Raw genomic sequence first — 17496 nt, forward strand, 5'->3', positions numbered from 1 at the left:
GACATAAATAACCATTATGTCCTACAAATGGCACCTGCATAAACAGTGGGATCTAGAATTCTCTGCATTATCCTGCTCCAATCAGTCTAATGGGTAAAATAACAATAGGTTAACAGGCCCTAGTATTATTCCAGTGGACAAGTTATTGCATGATGCTTTCCTAAATGTTCTTTAATTTTCAGCACTGATAACAATGTCTCTTCCCCAGAGGAGAATAGCACAGAAGAGCTCCCTCCTGAACCGCAGCCTACAGAAGAAAAAAAAGAGCCAAAGGTAAAACCCACGTAACACAGACAATACCATTGTGCTTTAGTGGCATACCTTACATGTATCTTGTCTTGGGAAGTTGCTATAGAGGGCTGTCCCCTCGCCGTAGCAATTGTCATCTCCAATCTCAGTAATAGGAAAGTCTGTATTCACTGAAGAGCAATTATACCTGTGGGTAGAGAGTGAAATCTGAATCCAGGCCAAAGAAGCAGACGATGAGACTTATTATAAAGTTGTTTATTTTCATGTCTTACTATTGATTTATGAAAAGAAAAAAAAAATTAAAGTGGATACTCTATAAATATTGTGAAAGATATTAGAAAATTACCTATTGTTTTAATCTGGTTTTTGTTATATATTTCTTTGGCGCTCCATTGGGAGACCCAGACAATTGGGTGTATAGCTATGCCTCCGGTGGCCACACAAAGTATTACACTAAAAGTGTAAAGCCCCTCCCCTTCAGCCTATACACCCCCCGTGCTGCCACGGGCTCCTCAGTTTTTATGCTTTGTGCGAAGGAGGCAGACATCCACGCATAGCTCCACAGCTTAGTCAGCAGCAGCTGCTGACTATGTCGGATGGAAGAAAAGAGGGCCCATAACAGGGCCCCCAGCATGCTCCCTTCTCACCCCACTCTTGTCGGCGGTGTTGTTAAGGTTGAGGTATCCATTGCGGGTACGGAGGCTGGAGCCCACATGCTGTTTTCCTTCCCCATCCCCCTTAGGGCTCTGGGTGAAGTGGGATCCTATCGGTCTCCAGGCACATGAGACCGTGCTCCATCCACAGCTCCTGAGGACTCTGCTGGATAGGAGCCGAGTATCGTTCAGGGACATGGCCCTGCTACTTTGAGGTACTCTGTGTCCCCGTGGGGACCGCGCACAGCAACACTCCAGCATTGCTGGGTGTGCTAGTGCACCGGGGACCGCAGCGCTGACTGCGTTTGTGCCTTTACACACTGCAGCGTCGCTGAGTGTGTTAGTGTATGGGGACTGCCGCGCTGACCGCCGCTGCCATTGTTATCACTGCGGCGCGGCTGGGACTGTTAGTGCGCCGGGGACTTCCGCGCCGACCGCGCTTATACGGCGGCCGCGCTTATAACTTTAGTCCCCGGCTAAAAAAAATTTGCGGCCTAGTCTCATTCTTTTCCCGCCCCCAGGCCTGCCAGTCAGGGGAAGGGCGGGACGCTGTAAAGGACGTCAGCAACTGAGGCTGGAGCATGCTTTGCATACTCCACCCCCCTCACTGTGCACAGTGGGGCACCAGATTCCCGCACTTTCTAGGGCACGCCCACGGCCCCCTCCTCTCCTCAGGACGCCGGCAGCCATTCCTGTCAGCTCTGCTAACGCTGGAGAAGGGAGACAAGCTCAGGGAGACCCAGGCAGGAATTCTGGTGACCACACAACCGCATTGCGCGGGCGGTAAGCAGCACCTAGGTGCTGGCCCCACTGGTGCAGAAGTGTACTTATAGATTATATGATTATAGGCTATACTTTACACTGTATGGTGCACGGTTGTTTTTGGCTATATACCCTCCTGTATTGCTCAGAGGAGACAACAGCATGTCGTCCACAAATAGCAAGGGTGCCAAAGCACAGACTTACTATGCTGCCTGTGCAGCATGTACGGCTATACTGCCGGCAGGTTCCACTGACCCTCATTGTGTGCAATGCTCGGCCCCTGTGGCACTTACTCAGCCGGAGCCTCTGCTAAGGGTGGCCCAGGGAGAACCACCTGTTAACACTGTCCAGGTGACAGGGACGGAGTTTGCAGTTTTTACTGAAAGACTTTCTGAGACTATGGCTAAGATATTAGAAGCCTTGCAGTCCAGGCCGGCATCTCAAGCCATGGGCACTGTGGAATCATTGCCCCCTGGTTCCCCTCAGTTGGAACAACAATGTTCTCCCGGGGTGTCTCATAGATCCCAGGGTGAGGTCTCTGACATGGAACGCAGTCCCAGACCGACTAAGCGAGCTCGCTATGAAATCCCCTCGACATCATCACATTGTTCAGGGTCTCAGCGAGAGGACTCTCTATATGATGAAGCGGAGCTAGCTGATCAGGATTCTGATCCTGAAGCCGCTCTCAACCTTGATACTCCTGATGGGGACGCCATAGTGAATGATCTTATTGCGTCCATCAATCAAATGTTGGATATTTCTCCCTCAGCTCCTCCAGTGGAGGAGTCAGCTTCTCAGCAGGAGAAATTCCGTTTCAGGTTTCCTAAGCGTACAATGAGTATGTTTCTGGACCACTCTGACTTCAGAGAGGCAGTCCAGAAACACCGAGCTTGTCCAGATAAGCGTTTTTCCAAGCGCCTTAAGGATACACGTTACCCCTTCCCCCCTGACGTGGTCAAGGGCTGGACTCAGTGTCCCAAGGTGGATCCTCCAATCTCCAGACTGGCGGCTAGATCCATAGTTGCAGTGGAAGATGGAGCTTCACTCAAGGATGCCACTGACAGACAGATGGAGCTCTGGTTGAAATCCATCTATGAAGCTATCGGCGCGTCTTTTGCTCCAGCATTCGCAGCCGTATGGGCACTCCAAGCTATCTCAGCTGGTCAGGCGCAAATTGACGCACTCACACGTACGTCTGCGCCGCAGGTGGCGTCCATAACCTCTCAAACGTCGGCATTTGCGTCCTACGCTATTAATGCTGTCCTGGACTCTGCGAGCCGTACGGCAGTTGCAGCCGACAATTCGGTGGCAATACGCAGGGCCTTGTGGCTACGGGAATGGAAGGCAGATTCGGCTTCCAAAAAGTGCTTAACTGGTTTGCCATTTTCTGGCGACCGTTTGTTTGGTGAGAGATTGGATGAAATCATCAAACAATCCAAGGTAAAGGAAACATCCTTACCCCAGGCCAAACCAAAAACACCCCAACAGAGGAGAGGACAGTCGAGGTTTCGGTCCTTTCGGGGGGCGGGCAGGTCCCAATTCTCCTCGTCCAAAAGGCCTCAGAAGGATCAGAGGAACTCCGACGCATGGCGGTCCAAATCACGCCCTAAAAAGACCGCCGGAGGTGCCGCTACCAAGGCGGCTTCCTCATGACTTACGGCCTCCTCACACCGCATCCTCGGTCGGTGGCAGGCTCTCCCGCTTTTGCGACACCTGGCTGCCACAAGTAAAAGACCGTTGGGTGAGAGACATTTTGTCTCACGGTTACAGGATAGAGTTCAGCTCTCGTCCTCCGACTCGATTCTTCAGAACATCTCCGCCTCCCGAGCGAGCCGAGGCTCTTCTGCAGGCGGTGGGCATTATGAAGGCAGAAGGAGTGGTGGTCCCGGTTCCTCTTCAGCAACAGGGTCACGGTTTCTACTCCAACCTGTTTGTGGTTCCAAAGAAGGACGGGTCTTTCCGTCCTGTTTTGGATCTAAAACTGCTCAACAAACACGTAATGACCAGGCGGTTCCGGATGGAATCCCTCCGCTCCGTCATCGCCTCAATGTCCCAAGGAGATTTCCTAGCATCGATCGATATCAAAGATGCTTATCTCCACGTACCGATTGCTCCAGAGCATCAGCGCTTCCTGCGCTTCGCCATAGGAGACGAACACCTTCAGTTCGCGGCACTGCCGTTCGGCCTGGCGACAGCCCCAAGGGTTTTCACCAAGGTCATGGCTACAGTAGTTGCGGTCCTCCACTCTCAGGGTCACTCGGTGATACCTTACTTAGACGATCTGCTGGTCAAGGCACCCTCTCAAGAGGCATGCCAACACAGCCTCAACGTTACTCTGGAGACTCTCCAGAGTTTCGGGTGGATCATCAATTTTCCAAAGTCAAATCTGACACCGGTCCAATCGCTGACATATCTTGGCATGGAGTTTCATACTCTTCCAGCGATAGTGAAGCTTCCGCTGGACAAACAGCGTTCACTACAGACAGGGGTGCAATCTCTCCTTCAAGGTCGGTCACACCCCTTGAGGCGCCTCATGCACTTCCTGGGGAAGATGGTGGCAGCAATGGAGGCAGTTCCTTTCGCGCAGTTTCACCTGCGTCCTCTTCAATGGGACATCCTACGCAAATGGGACAGGATGCCGACGTCCCTAGACAGGAACGTCTCCCTCTCTCAGGCAACCAAAGCTTCCCTTCGGTGGTGGCTTCTTCCCACCTCATTATCGAAGGGGAAATCCTTCCTACCCCCATCCTGGGCGGTGGTCACGACGGACGCGAGTCTGTCAGGGTGGGGAGCAGTTTTTCTCCACCACAGGGCTCAGGGTACGTGGACTCAGCAAGAGTCCTCACTTCAGATCAATGTTCTGGAGATCAGGGCAGTGTATCTTGCCCTAAAAGCGTTCCAGCAGTGGCTGGAAGGCAAGCAGATCCGAATTCAGTCGGACAACTCCACAGCGGTGGCTTACATCAACCACCAAGGTGGAACACGCAGTCGGCAAGCCTTCCAAGAAGTCCGGCGGATTTTGATGTGGGTGGAAGCCACGGCCTCCACCATCTCCGCAGTTCACATCCCGGGCGTAGAAAACTGGGAAGCAGACTTTCTCAGTCGCCAGGGCATGGACGCAGGGGAATGGTCCCTTCACCCGGACGTGTTTCAGGAGATCTGTTGCCGCTGGGGGATGCCGGACGTCGACCTAATGGCGTCACGGCACAACAACAAGGTCCCAACATTCATGGCTCGATCTCAAGATCACAGAGCTCTGGCGGCAGACGCCTTAGTTCAGGATTGGTCGCAGTTTCAGCTTCCTTATGTGTTTCCCCCTCTGGCACTGTTGCCCAGAGTGTTACGCAAGATCAGGGCCGACTGCCGCCGCGCCATCCTCGTCGCTCCAGACTGGCCGAGGAGGTCGTGGTACCCGGATCTGTGGCATCTCACGGTCGGCCAACCGTGGGCACTGCCAGACCGACCAGACTTGCTGTCTCAAGGGCCGTTTTTCCATCTGAATTCTGCGGCCCTCAACCTGACTGTGTGGCCATTGAGTCCTGGATCTTAGCGTCTTCAGGATTATCTCAAGAGGTCATTGCCACCATGAGACAGGCTAGGAAACCAACGTCCGCCAAGATCTACCACAGGACGTGGAAAATATTCCTGTCGTGGTGCTCTGCTCAGGGTTTCTCTCCCTGGCCATTTGCCTTGCCCACTTTTCTGTCCTTTCTTCAATCCGGATTGGAAAAGGGTTTGTCGCTAGGCTCCCTTAAGGGACAAGTCTCTGCGCTCTCTGTGTTTTTTCAGAAGCGCCTGGCCAGACTCCCACAGGTACGCACGTTCCTGCAAGGGGTTTGTCACATCGTCCCTCCTTACAAGCGTCCGTTAGAACCCTGGGATCTGAACAGGGTGCTGATGGTTCTTCAGAAACCACCGTTCGAGCCAATGAGGGATATTTCGCTCGCACGCCTTTCGCAGAAAGTGGTTTTTCTAGTAGCAGTCACTTCACTTCGGAGAGTGTCTGAGCTAGCAGCGTTGTCATGCAAAGCTCCTTTCCTGGTGTTTCACCAGGACAAGGTGGTTCTGTGTCCGGTTCCGGAATTCCTCCCTAAGGTGGTATCCCCCTTTCATCTCAATCAGGATATCTCCTTACCTTCTTTTTGCCCTCATCCAGTTCACCAGTGTGAAAAGGATTTGCACTTGTTAGATCTGGTGAGAGCACTCAGAGTCTACATTTCTCGTACGGCGCCCCTGCGCCGCTCGGATGCACTCTTTGTCCTTGTCGCTGGCCAGCGTAAAGGGACACAAGCTTCCAAATCAACCCTGGCTCGGTGGATCAAGGAACCAATTCTCGAAGCTTATCGTTCCTCGGGGCTTCCGGTTCCCTCAGGGCTGAAGGCCCATTCTACCAGGGCCGTGGGAGCGTCCTGGGCCTTGCGACACCAGGCTACGGCTCAGCAGGTGTGTCAGGCAGCTACCTGGTCGAGCCTGCACACTTTCACGAAACACTATCAGGTGCATACCTATGCTTCGGCAGATGCCAGCCTAGGTAGGCAAGTCCTTCAGGCGGCGGTTGCCCACCTGTAGGACGGAGCCGTTACGGCTCTATTATGAGGTATTATTTACCCACCCAGGGACTGGTTTTGGACGTCCCAATTGTCTGGGTCTCCCAATGGAGCGCCAAAGAAGAAGGGAATTTTGTTTACTTACCGTAAATTCCTTTTCTTCTAGCTCCAATTGGGAGACCCAGCACCCGCCCCTGTTTTTGTGTACACATGTTGTTCACGTTGAATGGTTTCAGTTCTCCGATATTCCTTCGGATTGAATTTACTTTAAACCAGTTTATAATTTTTTCCTCCTTCTTGCTTTTGCACCAAAACTGAGGAGCCCGTGGCAGCACGGGGGGTGTATAGGCTGAAGGGGAGGGGCTTTACACTTTTAGTGTAATACTTTGTGTGGCCTCCGGAGGCATAGCCTATACACCCAATTGTCTGGGTCTCCCAATTGGAGCTAGAAGAAAAGGAATTTACGGTAAGTAAACAAAATTCCCTTCTTTTGTGGGGTTTTTTGGCTTTTTTTTTTTTTCTTTTTCATAGCAACGTTTGTAACTTTGCCATTTTCCCACTGGCCACTAGGACTTCTGCAGATTCATGCCTCCTGAAATTTCAGTAAAGCGGGCTTTACACGCTACGATATCGCTCAAGTGATCTCGTTGGGGTCACAGAATTTGTGACGCACATCCGGTCGCTGTAGCGATGCCGTTGCGTGTGACACCTATGAGCGATTTTTCATCGTCGCAAAAACGTGAAAAATCGCTCATCGGTGACATGGGGGTCCATTCTCAAATATCGTTACTGCAGCAGTAACGAAGTTGTTCCTCGTTCCTGCGGCAGCACACATCGCTCCGTGTGACACCGCAGGAACGAGGAACCTCACCTTACCTGCGTCCCGGCCACAATGCGGAAGGAAGGAGGTGGGCGGGATGTTACGTCCCGCTCATCTCCGCCCCTCCGCTGCTATTGGGCGGCGGTTCAGTGACGTCACTGTGACACTGAACGAACCGCCCCCTTAGAAAGGAGACAGTTCGCCGGTCACAGCGACATCGCAGGGTAGGTTAGTCCGTGTGACGGGTCCGGGCGATGTTGTGTGACACGGGCAGCGATTGGCCCGTGTCGCACAACCGATGGGGGCGGGTACGCACGCTGGCGATATCGGTACCGATATCGCAGTGTTTAAAGCGGCCTTTAGGCTATGTGTGCACTGAGCGTTTTTTTGACGCTGCGTTTTTGTGTGTTTTTGGCTGCTAAAAACGCACAAAAATGCAAAAAAAGCCCCCGCGGCAAAAACACATGCATTTTTAACGCATTTTGGTGCGTTTTTGGCTGCGTTTTTGATCACTGCGTTTTTCTGTGTTTTTCCAATGCTGAATTGCATGGGGTAAAAACGCAGAAAAGAATTGACATTAACCCCCTTTTTTTTTTAAAGCTCAAAAATGCAGCTGAAAAAAAAAAAGTTGTGTGTAGACAGCAAAAATGAAAAGTCATAGACTTTGCTGGGGAAGCAAAGTCATTCAGTTTTGAACCCAAAAACGCACAAAAATGCACCCGAAAAACGCCCAGTGCGCACATAGCCTAAGAGTTTTCAGCAATTCTTAATTTTAGGCAGGATTACAATGACAGGTCACAGTCTATACACAACTGATAACACAGGATCCCACATTCACAATAGATGTCAGATGTCACAGATGACCCTTCTCCCCCTCCATCCAGAATGACAAGTGCACAGGCTCACTAAATGCTTCAAAACAAGACAGGGACGGGATTTGACCATTGTGACTCCATGTCTGTTTCTTCTTGAAATTATAGGAAGTTAGAGTCTACAGAAACTACAGGGGCCAATGTGAATATTGTACAATAAATGTCATGACTATAGCAAACACACAAGCATACAAAATAACAAAGCAAAAATTATTCTTATGTTCCATGTACAGTGCTGGCCAAAAGTATTGGCACCCCTGCAGTTCTGTCAGATAATACTCAGTTTCTTCCTGAAAATTATTGCAATCACAAATTCTTTGGTATCATTATCTACATTTATTTTGCTTGCAATGAAGAAACACAAAAGAGAATGAAACAAAAATCAAATCATTGATCATTTCACACAAAACTCCAAAAATGGGCCAGACAAAAAGTATTGGCACCCTTAGGGGCACTTTGCACACTGCGACATCGCAGGTGCGATGTCGGTGGGGTCAAATTGAAAATGACGCACTTCCGGCATCGCATGCGACATCGCAGTGTGTAAAGGCTGGATGATACGATTAACGAGCGCAAAAGCGTCGTAATCGTATCATCGGTACAGCGTCGGCGTAATCCATAATTACGCTGACGCAATGGTCCGATGTTGTTCCTCGCTCCTGCGGCAGCACACATCGCTGTGTGTGAAGTCGCAGGAGCGAGGAACGTCTCCTACCGGCCTCACAGCGGCTTCCGTAGGATATGCGGAAGGAAGGAGGTGGGCAGGATGTTTACATCCTGCTCATCTCCGCCCCTCCGCTCTGATTGGCCGCCTGCCGTGTGACGTCGCAGTGACGCCGCACGACCCGCCCCCTTAACAAGGAGGCGGGTCGCCGGCCACAGGGACGTCGCACGGCAGGTGAGTGTGTGTGTGAAGCTGGCGTAGCGATAACTTTCGCTACGCCAGCTATCACCACATATCGCTGCTGCGACGGGGGCGGGCACTATCGCACTCGGCATCGCAGCATCGGCCTGCGATGTCGTAGTGTGCAAAGCCCGCCTTAGCCTAATACTTGGTTGCACAACCTTTAGCCAAAATAACTGCGAACAACCGCTTCCGGTAGCCATCAATGAGTTTCTTACAATGCTCTGCTAGAATTTTAGACCATTCTTCTTTGGCAAACTGCTCCAGGTCCCTGAGATTTGAAGGGTGCCTTCTCCAAACTGCTATTTTGAGATCTCTCCACAGGTGTTCTATGGGATTCAGGTCTGGACTCATTGCTGGCCACTTTAGTAGTCTCCAGTGCTTTCTATCAAACTATTTTCTAGTGCTTTTTGAAGTGTGTTTTGGGTCATTGTCCTGCTGGAAGACCCATGACCTCTGAGGGAGACCCAGCTTTCTCACACTGGGCCCTACATTATGCTGCAAACTTTGTTGGTAATCTTCAGACTTCATAATGCCATGCACATGGTCAAGCAGTCCAGTGCCAGAGGCAGCAAAGCAACCCCAAAACATCAGGGAATGTCCGCCATGTTTGACTGTAGGGACCGTGTTCTTTTCTTTGAATGCCTCTTTTTTTTTTCCTGTAAATTCTGTTGATGGCTTTTCCCAAAAAAGCTCTACTTTTGTCTCATCTGACCAGAGAACATTCTTCCAAAACGTTTTAGGCTTTCTCAGGTAAGTTTTGGCAAACTCCAGCCTGGCTTTTTTATGTCTTGGGGTAAGAAGTGGGGTATTCCTGGGTATCCTACCATACAGTCCCTTTTCATTCAGACTCCGACGGATAGTACGGTTGACACTGTTGTACCCTCTGACTGCAGGGCAGCTTGAACTTGTTTGGATGTTAGTCGAGGTTCTTTATCCGCCATCCGCACAATCTTGCGTTGAAATCTCTCATCAAATTTTCTTTCTTTGTCGCTCCATTGGGAGACCCAGACAATTGGGTGTATAGCTTCTGCCTCTGGAGGCCACACAAAGTATTACACTTTAAAAAGTGTAACCCCTCCCCTCTGCCTATACACCCTCCCATGGACCACGGGCTCCTCAGTTTTATGCTTTGTGTGAAAGGAGGCACACATCCACTCATGCATTCTCATACTTAGTTATGTCAGTTGGAAGAAAAGAGGACCCCCACGGGGCCCCCGGCATGTTCCCTTCTCACCCCACTATGTCGGCGGTGTTGTTAAGGTTGAGGTACCCATTGTGGGTACAGAGGCTGGAGCCACATTCCGTCTCCTTCACCATCCCTCATGCGGCTCTGGGAGAAGTGGGATCCTGAGCGGTCATCCATTTGCTGGGACCGTGCTCCATCCGCAGCCCCTGGTGGAACCTGCCGGACCGGAGCCTCTTCAACCTCAGGGACCGGGCCCTGCAACTTAAAGGTACTCTGTGTCCCCATAGGGGACTGTGCAGGGAGCGCACCTTCTTCCCGGAAGCCGCGGTAGTTGAAATTGAGGAGGCCGGTGGACTTCCGCGCCGACCGTGCCTGCTTGTCGGGCGCGGCCTCAAATTTAGTCCGCGGCTTCACCGCGGCCTAGTCGCGACAATACCGCCCCCGGGCCTGCCTGTCAGGGGTAAGGGCGGGATTACCGACATGACGTCGGATGTGAGGGCTGGAGCATCCTGCATGTCTTCCTCCCCCCCTCACTGACCACTCTGGGGACCCCAGATTCCCGCTCTTTGCTGGCGCCGCCCTCGGCCCCACTCCTCCCCTGAGAGCTCCGGCGGCCATTTTTTGGCATTCTGCCGGTGGATGCTTCTCAGTGAACAGCTCTGCAGCTCCGGGGAATCCACGGCAGGGAATCTGGAGGACACACTCCGCTCGTTAGCGGTCGGTAAGCCACATCGGTCACCCGGTGCTGGTCCCCCTAGGGTGCCGGAATAGATACATATATATATATATAATAGATATATATATATATATCTGTTCGGTCAGGCTGTATACCCTTTTCCCATATACCCTCAGTGATCACTCTCCTAGGAGACAACAGCATGTCGTCCACAAGGAGCAAAGCTACTAAGGCACAGGTTTTTTTCGCGGCCTGTACCTCTTGTGGGGCTATGTTACCTGCGGGTTCCACCTACCCTCACTGTGAGCAATGCTCGACTCCTGCCTCGCTTGCTCAGTCGGAGCCTCGGGCACTGGTGGGCCCCTCGGCTCATGTAGACCCCCCTGCTCCCCCTGAACAGGCTGCAGGGACAGAGTCACCGGTGTTGGCCTCTTTTGCTGAGAAACTCTGTCACTTTCTCAATCCATTGCACTGTCTATGGACAAATGGTCTTCTAAACTCCTTGAGGCATTGCAGTCCAGACCGGACCTTCCACAGGCCCCGGCCCCTGTTAGCTCATCTCCTCCAGGCCCCTCTCGGTCCGTGCCGCAGCGCGCTCCCAGGTTGGCCCCTAGGTCTCAGGCGGAGGACTCCTGCCCGGACCGCAGTCCCAGACCGGCTAAGCGGTCTCGCTGGGACTCTTCCCCGACTTCCTCACGCTGCTCGGGATCCCAGCTTGAGGACTCTCTGGAAGACGAGGCGGACGTGGGAGCTCAGGGCTCTGACCCTGACTTCGCCCTTAAACTTGATACACCTGAGGGGGACACCTTAGTAAATGATCTTATCTCGTCCATCATCCAGGTGTTGGATCTCTCACCCCCGCCTCCTCCTGTAGAGGAGTCGGCGTCTCAGCAGGAGAAACACCAGTTTCGGTTCCCCAAACGTACGCGCAATACGTTTTTTGATCACTCTAACTTCAGGGATGCTGTCCAGAAGCCCAGAGCGGTCCCGGACAAGCGCTTTGCTAAACGTCACACTGACACGCGTTACCCCTTTCCATCTGAAGTCGTTAAGGGTTGGGCTCAATGTCCCAAGGTGGATCCTCCAGTCTCCAGATTGGCTGCTAGGTCCGTTGTGTCTGTTGCAGATGGCTCATCCCTGAAGGATGCCACTGACAGACAGATAGAGCTCTTGGTGAAGTCCATCTATGAGGCCACGGGCGCGTCTTTCGCCCCGGCCTTTGCAGCCGTGTGGGCTCTCCAAGCAATCTCGGCTTTGTCTGACTGAGATTAATGCTGTCACACGGAATTCTGCTCCGCATGTTTCGTCTTTGACCTTGCAGGCGTCAGCCTTTTCGTCCTACGCCATGAACGCCGTCCTGGACTCCACTAACCGTACGGCGGTAGCCTCTGCTAACTCCGTGGCAGTCCGCAGGGCCATGTGGCTGCGCGAATGGAAAGCAGATTCGGCTTCCAAGAGGTTCTTAACCGGTTTGCCCTTTTCTGGCGACCGTTTGTTTGGCGAACGGTTGGATGAGATTATTAAGGAATCCAAGGGAAAGGACTCCTCCTTACCCCAGTCCAAACCTAAGAGACCTCAGCAGAGAAAAATCCAATCGAGGTTTCGGTCCTTTCGTCCCTCCGCCAAGCCCCAATCCTCTTCGTCCAACAGGCCGGAGAAAGGCCAGAGGAACTCCTATGCGTGGCGGTCCAAGTCACGCCCTCAAAAGGCCGCAGGAGGCACTGCCTCCAAGACGGCCTCCTCATGACTCTCGGCCTCCCCTAGCCGCATCCTCGGTCGGTGGCAGGCTCTCCCGCTTTGGCGACGCCTGGTGGCCACATGTTCAAGACCGATGGGTGAGAGACATTCTGTCTCATGGTTACAGGATAGAGTTCAGCTCTCGTCCTGCGGCTCGTTTCTTCAGAACCACTCCGCCCCCCGCTCAGGCCGACGCACTTTTTCAGGCGGTGGACGCTCTAAAGATAGGAGTTGTGATCCCCGTTCCCCTTCAGGAACGTGGTCGCGGATTTTACTCCAACTTGTTCGTGGTGCCAAAAAAGGACGGGTCATTCCGTCCCGTTCTGGACCTCAAGCTACTCAACAGACATGTGAGAACCAGACGGTTTCGGATGGAATCTCTCCGCTCGGTCATCGCCTCGATGTCACAAGGAGACTTCCTAGCATCGATCGACATCAAGGATGCTTATCTCCATGTACCGATCGCACCCGAACATCAACGTTTTCTGCGTTTCGCCATCGGGGACGAACACCTTCAGTTCGTGGCATTGCCTTTCGGCCTGGCGACAGCCCCACGGGTTTTCACCAAAGTCATGGCATCTGTCGTGGCGGTCCTGCACTGTCAAGGCCACTCGGTGATCCCCCTACTTGGACGATCTCCTAGTCAGGGCCCCTTCTCGGGTGGCGTGTCAACAAAGTCTAACCGTCGCTCTGGCGACTCTCCAGCAGTTCGGGTGGATCATCAACTTCCCGAAATCCAAGTTGACACCGACTCAATCACTGACTTACCTAGGGATGGAGTTTCATACCCAGCAAGCGTTAGTCAAGCTACCGAGCGACAAACAGCTTTCTCTGCAGGCAGGGGTGCAATCACTTCTTCGGAGTCAGTCACATCCCTTAAGGCGCCTCATGCACTTCCTGGGGAAGATGGTAGCAGCTATAGAGGCAGTCCCGTTCGCGCAATTCCATTTACGGCCACTCCAATGGGACATTCTCCGCAAATAAGACAAGAGTGCGGCTTCCCTCGACAAGAACGTCTCTCTTTCCCTTGCAACCAAAACATCACTTCAGTGGTGGCTCCTACCCACTTCTCTGTCGCGGGGAAAATCCTTCCTACCCCCAACCTGGGCTGTGGTCACCACGGACGCGAGCCTGTCAGGTTGGGGAGCGTTTTTTCTCCACCACAGGGCTCAAGGAACCTGGACTCCGATAGAATCATCCCTTCAGATCAATATCCTGGAGATAAGGGCAGTATATCTAGCCCTATTGGCTTTCCATCGGTGGCTGGAAGGCAGGCAGATCCGTATCCAGTCGGACAATGCCACTGCCGTCGCCTACATCAACCACCAAGGCGGCACTCGCAGTCGTCAAGCCTTCCAGGAAGTCCGACGGATTCTGCAGTGGGTGGAAGCCACAGGCTCCACCATCTCCGCAGTTCACATCCCGGGCGTAGAAAACTGGGAAGCAGATTTTCTCAGTCGTCAGGGCATGGACGCGGGGGAATGGTCTCTGCACCCAGACGTGTTTCAAGAGATCTGTCGCCGCTGGGGAACGCCGGACGTCGATCTCATGGCGTCACGGCACAACAACAAGGTCCCGGCCTTCATGGCACGGTCTCAGGATCACAGAGCTCTGGCGGCGGACGCGTTAGTCCAGGATTGGTCGCAGTTTCGACTGCCTTATGTGTTTCCCCCTCTGGCGATGCTGCCCAGAGTACTACGCAAGATCAGGTCCGACTGCCGTCGCGCCATTCTCGTCGCTCCAGACTGGCCGAGGCGGTCGTGGTATCCGGATCTGTGGCATCTCACGGTGGGTCAACCGTGGACACTTCCAGACCGCCCAGACTTGCTGTCACAAGGCCCGTTTTTCCATCTGAATTCTGTGGCCCTCAACCTGACTGTGTGGCCATCGAGTCCTGGCTCCTAGCGTCTTCAGGGTTATCTCAGGATGTCATTGCCACCATGAGACAGGCCAGGAAGCCAACGTCCGCCAAGATCTATTACATGTCTTGGCAAATCTTCCTATCCTGGTGCGCTAATAACGGTTTTCCTCCATGGCCGTTTGCCTTACCCACTTTTCTTTCATTCCTTCAATCTGGAATGGACAAGGGTTTGTCCCTCGGCTCTCTCAAGGGCCAAGTATCGGCGCTCTCCGTGTTTTTTCAAAAGCGTCTAGCCAGGCTTCCGCAGGTCCGCACGTTCCTGCAGGGGGTTTGCCACATGGTCCCACCTTACAAACGTCCGCTGGAACCCTGGGATCTTAACAGGGTTCTGACGGCTCTTCAAAAACCACCTTTTGAGCTGCTGCGGGATGTCTCTCTCTCACGTCTTTCGCAGAAGGTGGCCTTCCTAGTGGCAGTCACATCACTTCGGAGAGTGTCTGAGCTCGCAGCGCTGTCATGCAAAGCCCCCTTCCTGGTTTTTCACCAGGATAAGGTGGTTCTGCGTCCTGTCCCGGAATTTCTCCCTAAGGTGGTATCCCCTTTTCATCTCAATCAGGATATCTCCTTGCCTTCCTTTTGCCCTAATCCAATTCACCAGTGTGAAAAGGATTTGCACTCTTTGGATCTAGTGAGAGCACTCCGGTTCTACGTGTCTCGCACGGCGCCCCTGCGCCGTTCAGATGCGCTCTTTGTCCTTGTCGCTGGCCAGCGTAAGGGCTCTCAGGCCTCCAAGTCAACCTTGGCTCGGTGGATCAAGGAACCGATTCTCGAGGCCTACTGTTCTTCCGGGCTTCCGCTCCCTTCAGGGCTGAAAGCCAATTCTACCAGAGCCGTGGGTGCGTCCTGGGCATTGCGGCACCGGGCTATGGCTCAGCAGGTGTGTCAGGCAGCTACGTGGTCTAGTCTGCACACTTTCACGAAACACTATCAAGTGCATACCTATGCTTCGGCAGACGCCAGTCTAGGTAGGCGAGTGCTTCAGGCGGCGGTTGCCCACCTGTAAGAGGGGGCCGTTTTCGGCTCTTTTTTATCGAGGTATTCTTTTACCCACCCAGGGACTGCTCTTGGACGTCCCAATTGTCTGGGTCTCCCAATGGAGCGACAAAGAAAAAGGGAATTTTGTTTACTTACCGTAAATTCCTTTTCTTCTAGCTCCTATTGGGAGACCCAGCACCCGCCCCTGTGCCCTTCGGGCTGTTGTTCTTTTGTGTACACATGTTGTTCATGTTGAATTGTTCTTTTGGTTCATGGTCTTCAGTTCTCCGAACATCCTTCGGATTGAATTTACCCTAGACCAATTTATAAGTTTTCTCCTTCCTGCTTTTGCACCAAAACTGAAGAGCCCGTGGTCCATGGGAGGGTGTATAGGCAGAGGGGAGGGGGTTACACTTTTTAAAGTGTAATACTTTGTGTGGCCTCCAGAGGCAGAAGCTATACACCCAATTGTCTGGGTCTCCCAATAGGAGCTAGAAGAAAAGGAATTTACGGTAAGTAAACAAAATTCCCTTTTTTCCTTCCACATCTATCGAGGTTAGCCACAGTGCTATGGGCTTTAAACCTCTTGATAACACTGCGCACCGTAGACACAGGAACTTGTAGCCTTGATATTGCTCATGCTTCCTCACAATTTGGATTCTCAAGTCCTCAGACAGTTCTTTGGTCTTCTTTCTTTTCTCCATGCTCAATGTGGTACACACAAGTACACAGGACAGAGGTTGAGTCAACTTTAATCCATGTCAACTGGCTGCAAGTGTGATTTAGTTATTGCCAACACCTGTTAGGTGCCACAGGTAAGTTACAGGTGCTGTTAATTACACAAATTAGAGAAGCATCACATGATTTTTCAAACAGTGCCAATACTTTTGTCCACCCCCTTTTTTATGTTTGGTGTGGAATTATATCCAGTTTGGCTTTATGACAATTTTCTTTATCGTTCCTTATGGGAGACCCAAACCATGGGTGTATAGCTACTGCCTCCGGAGGACACACAAAGTACTACACTCAAACGTGTAGCTCCTCCCTCCGGCTATATACACCCCCTGGATGACAATCTACCCAGTTCATTGCTTTGTGTTTCAGGAGGTCACACACACTTGCATTCTCTTAAGGCAGTCTCTGCCTCTCTGGCGGAGATGCATTCACTCACCAGAGACTCTATTCCTGAGATGGATGCCTTAGCTTCTCAAGCTTCGGCTTTTGCATCCTACGCCATGTCTGCCATCCTGGAGGCTTCTCACCGCACGGCGGTGGCCTCCGCTAACTCCCTCGCGATCCGCAGGATCTTGTGGCTTCGAGAGTGGAAAGCAGACGCTTCCTCTAAGAAGTACCTTGCGAGTCTCCCTTTTGCTGGGTCCCGGCTGTTTGGAGAACAGCTGGATGACATAATTAAGGAAGCTACTGGCGGAAAGAGTACTTCCTTGCCGCAAACTAAGGCCAGGAAACCGGTCCAGAGCAGGAACCAATCGAATTTTCGTTCCTTTCGTTCCTCTAACTGGTCAGCCTCTAAGCCCTCGACCTCGTCCACTACCGCAGCCAAGGATCGTAAACCCAACTGGCGCGCAAAGCCGCGTCCTCAAAAGGCCGGAGGAGCCGCTGCCACTAAGGCAGCCTCCTCTTGACTATCTGGCTACGCCAGCAACGTCCTTAGTCGGTGGCAGGCTCTCCCACTTTGGCGACGTGTGGTTTCAACACGTCTCCGATCAGTGGGTGCGGAATATCATCTCCCACGGCTACAGGATAGAATTTTCTTCCAGCCCGCCAAACAGATTTTTTCTGTCCACCCCCCCCTGCTCCAAAGCCGCCGCCTTCTCTCAGGCCGTGGCATCCCTGCAGGCCAACGGTGTAATTGTTCCGGTTCCCGCCCGGGAACGGTTCAGCGGTTTCTACTCAAACCTCTTTCTAGTCCCCAAAAAGGACGGTTCCTTCCGGCCCATCCTGGATCTCAAGCTTCTCAACAAGCACGTTCAGGTGCGGCACTTTCGCATGGAATCTCTGAGATCGGTCATTGCCTCAATGACCCAAGGAGAATTTCTAGCATCCATCGACATCAGAGATGCCTATCTGCATGTTCCTATTGCGGTTTCGCACCAGCGTTGGCTACGCTTTGCAATAGGAGAGGAACATTTCCAATTCGTGGCTCTCCCCTTCGGCTTAGCCACGGCCCCTC

The 17496-nt window shown here is 52.5% G+C and overlaps 1 protein-coding gene across 6 annotated transcripts in view; it reads left to right on the forward strand.

Annotated features, from left to right (window-relative positions):
- Nucleotides 1-17496, forward strand: part of SMARCC2 (SWI/SNF related BAF chromatin remodeling complex subunit C2) — a 254922-nt gene that overhangs the window by 157192 nt on the left and 80234 nt on the right. For all 6 annotated transcript variants that reach the window (XM_075336975.1, XM_075336976.1, XM_075336974.1 and 3 more), the window contains one exon: nt 209-273. In XM_075336975.1, coding sequence (XP_075193090.1) covers nt 209-273 — 65 coding nt within the window. The remainder of the gene's footprint in view (nt 1-208; nt 274-17496) is intronic.

This window comes from Anomaloglossus baeobatrachus, chromosome 2, assembly GCF_048569485.1.
Source record: "Anomaloglossus baeobatrachus isolate aAnoBae1 chromosome 2, aAnoBae1.hap1, whole genome shotgun sequence".
Lineage (NCBI taxonomy): Eukaryota > Metazoa > Chordata > Amphibia > Anura > Aromobatidae > Anomaloglossus > Anomaloglossus baeobatrachus.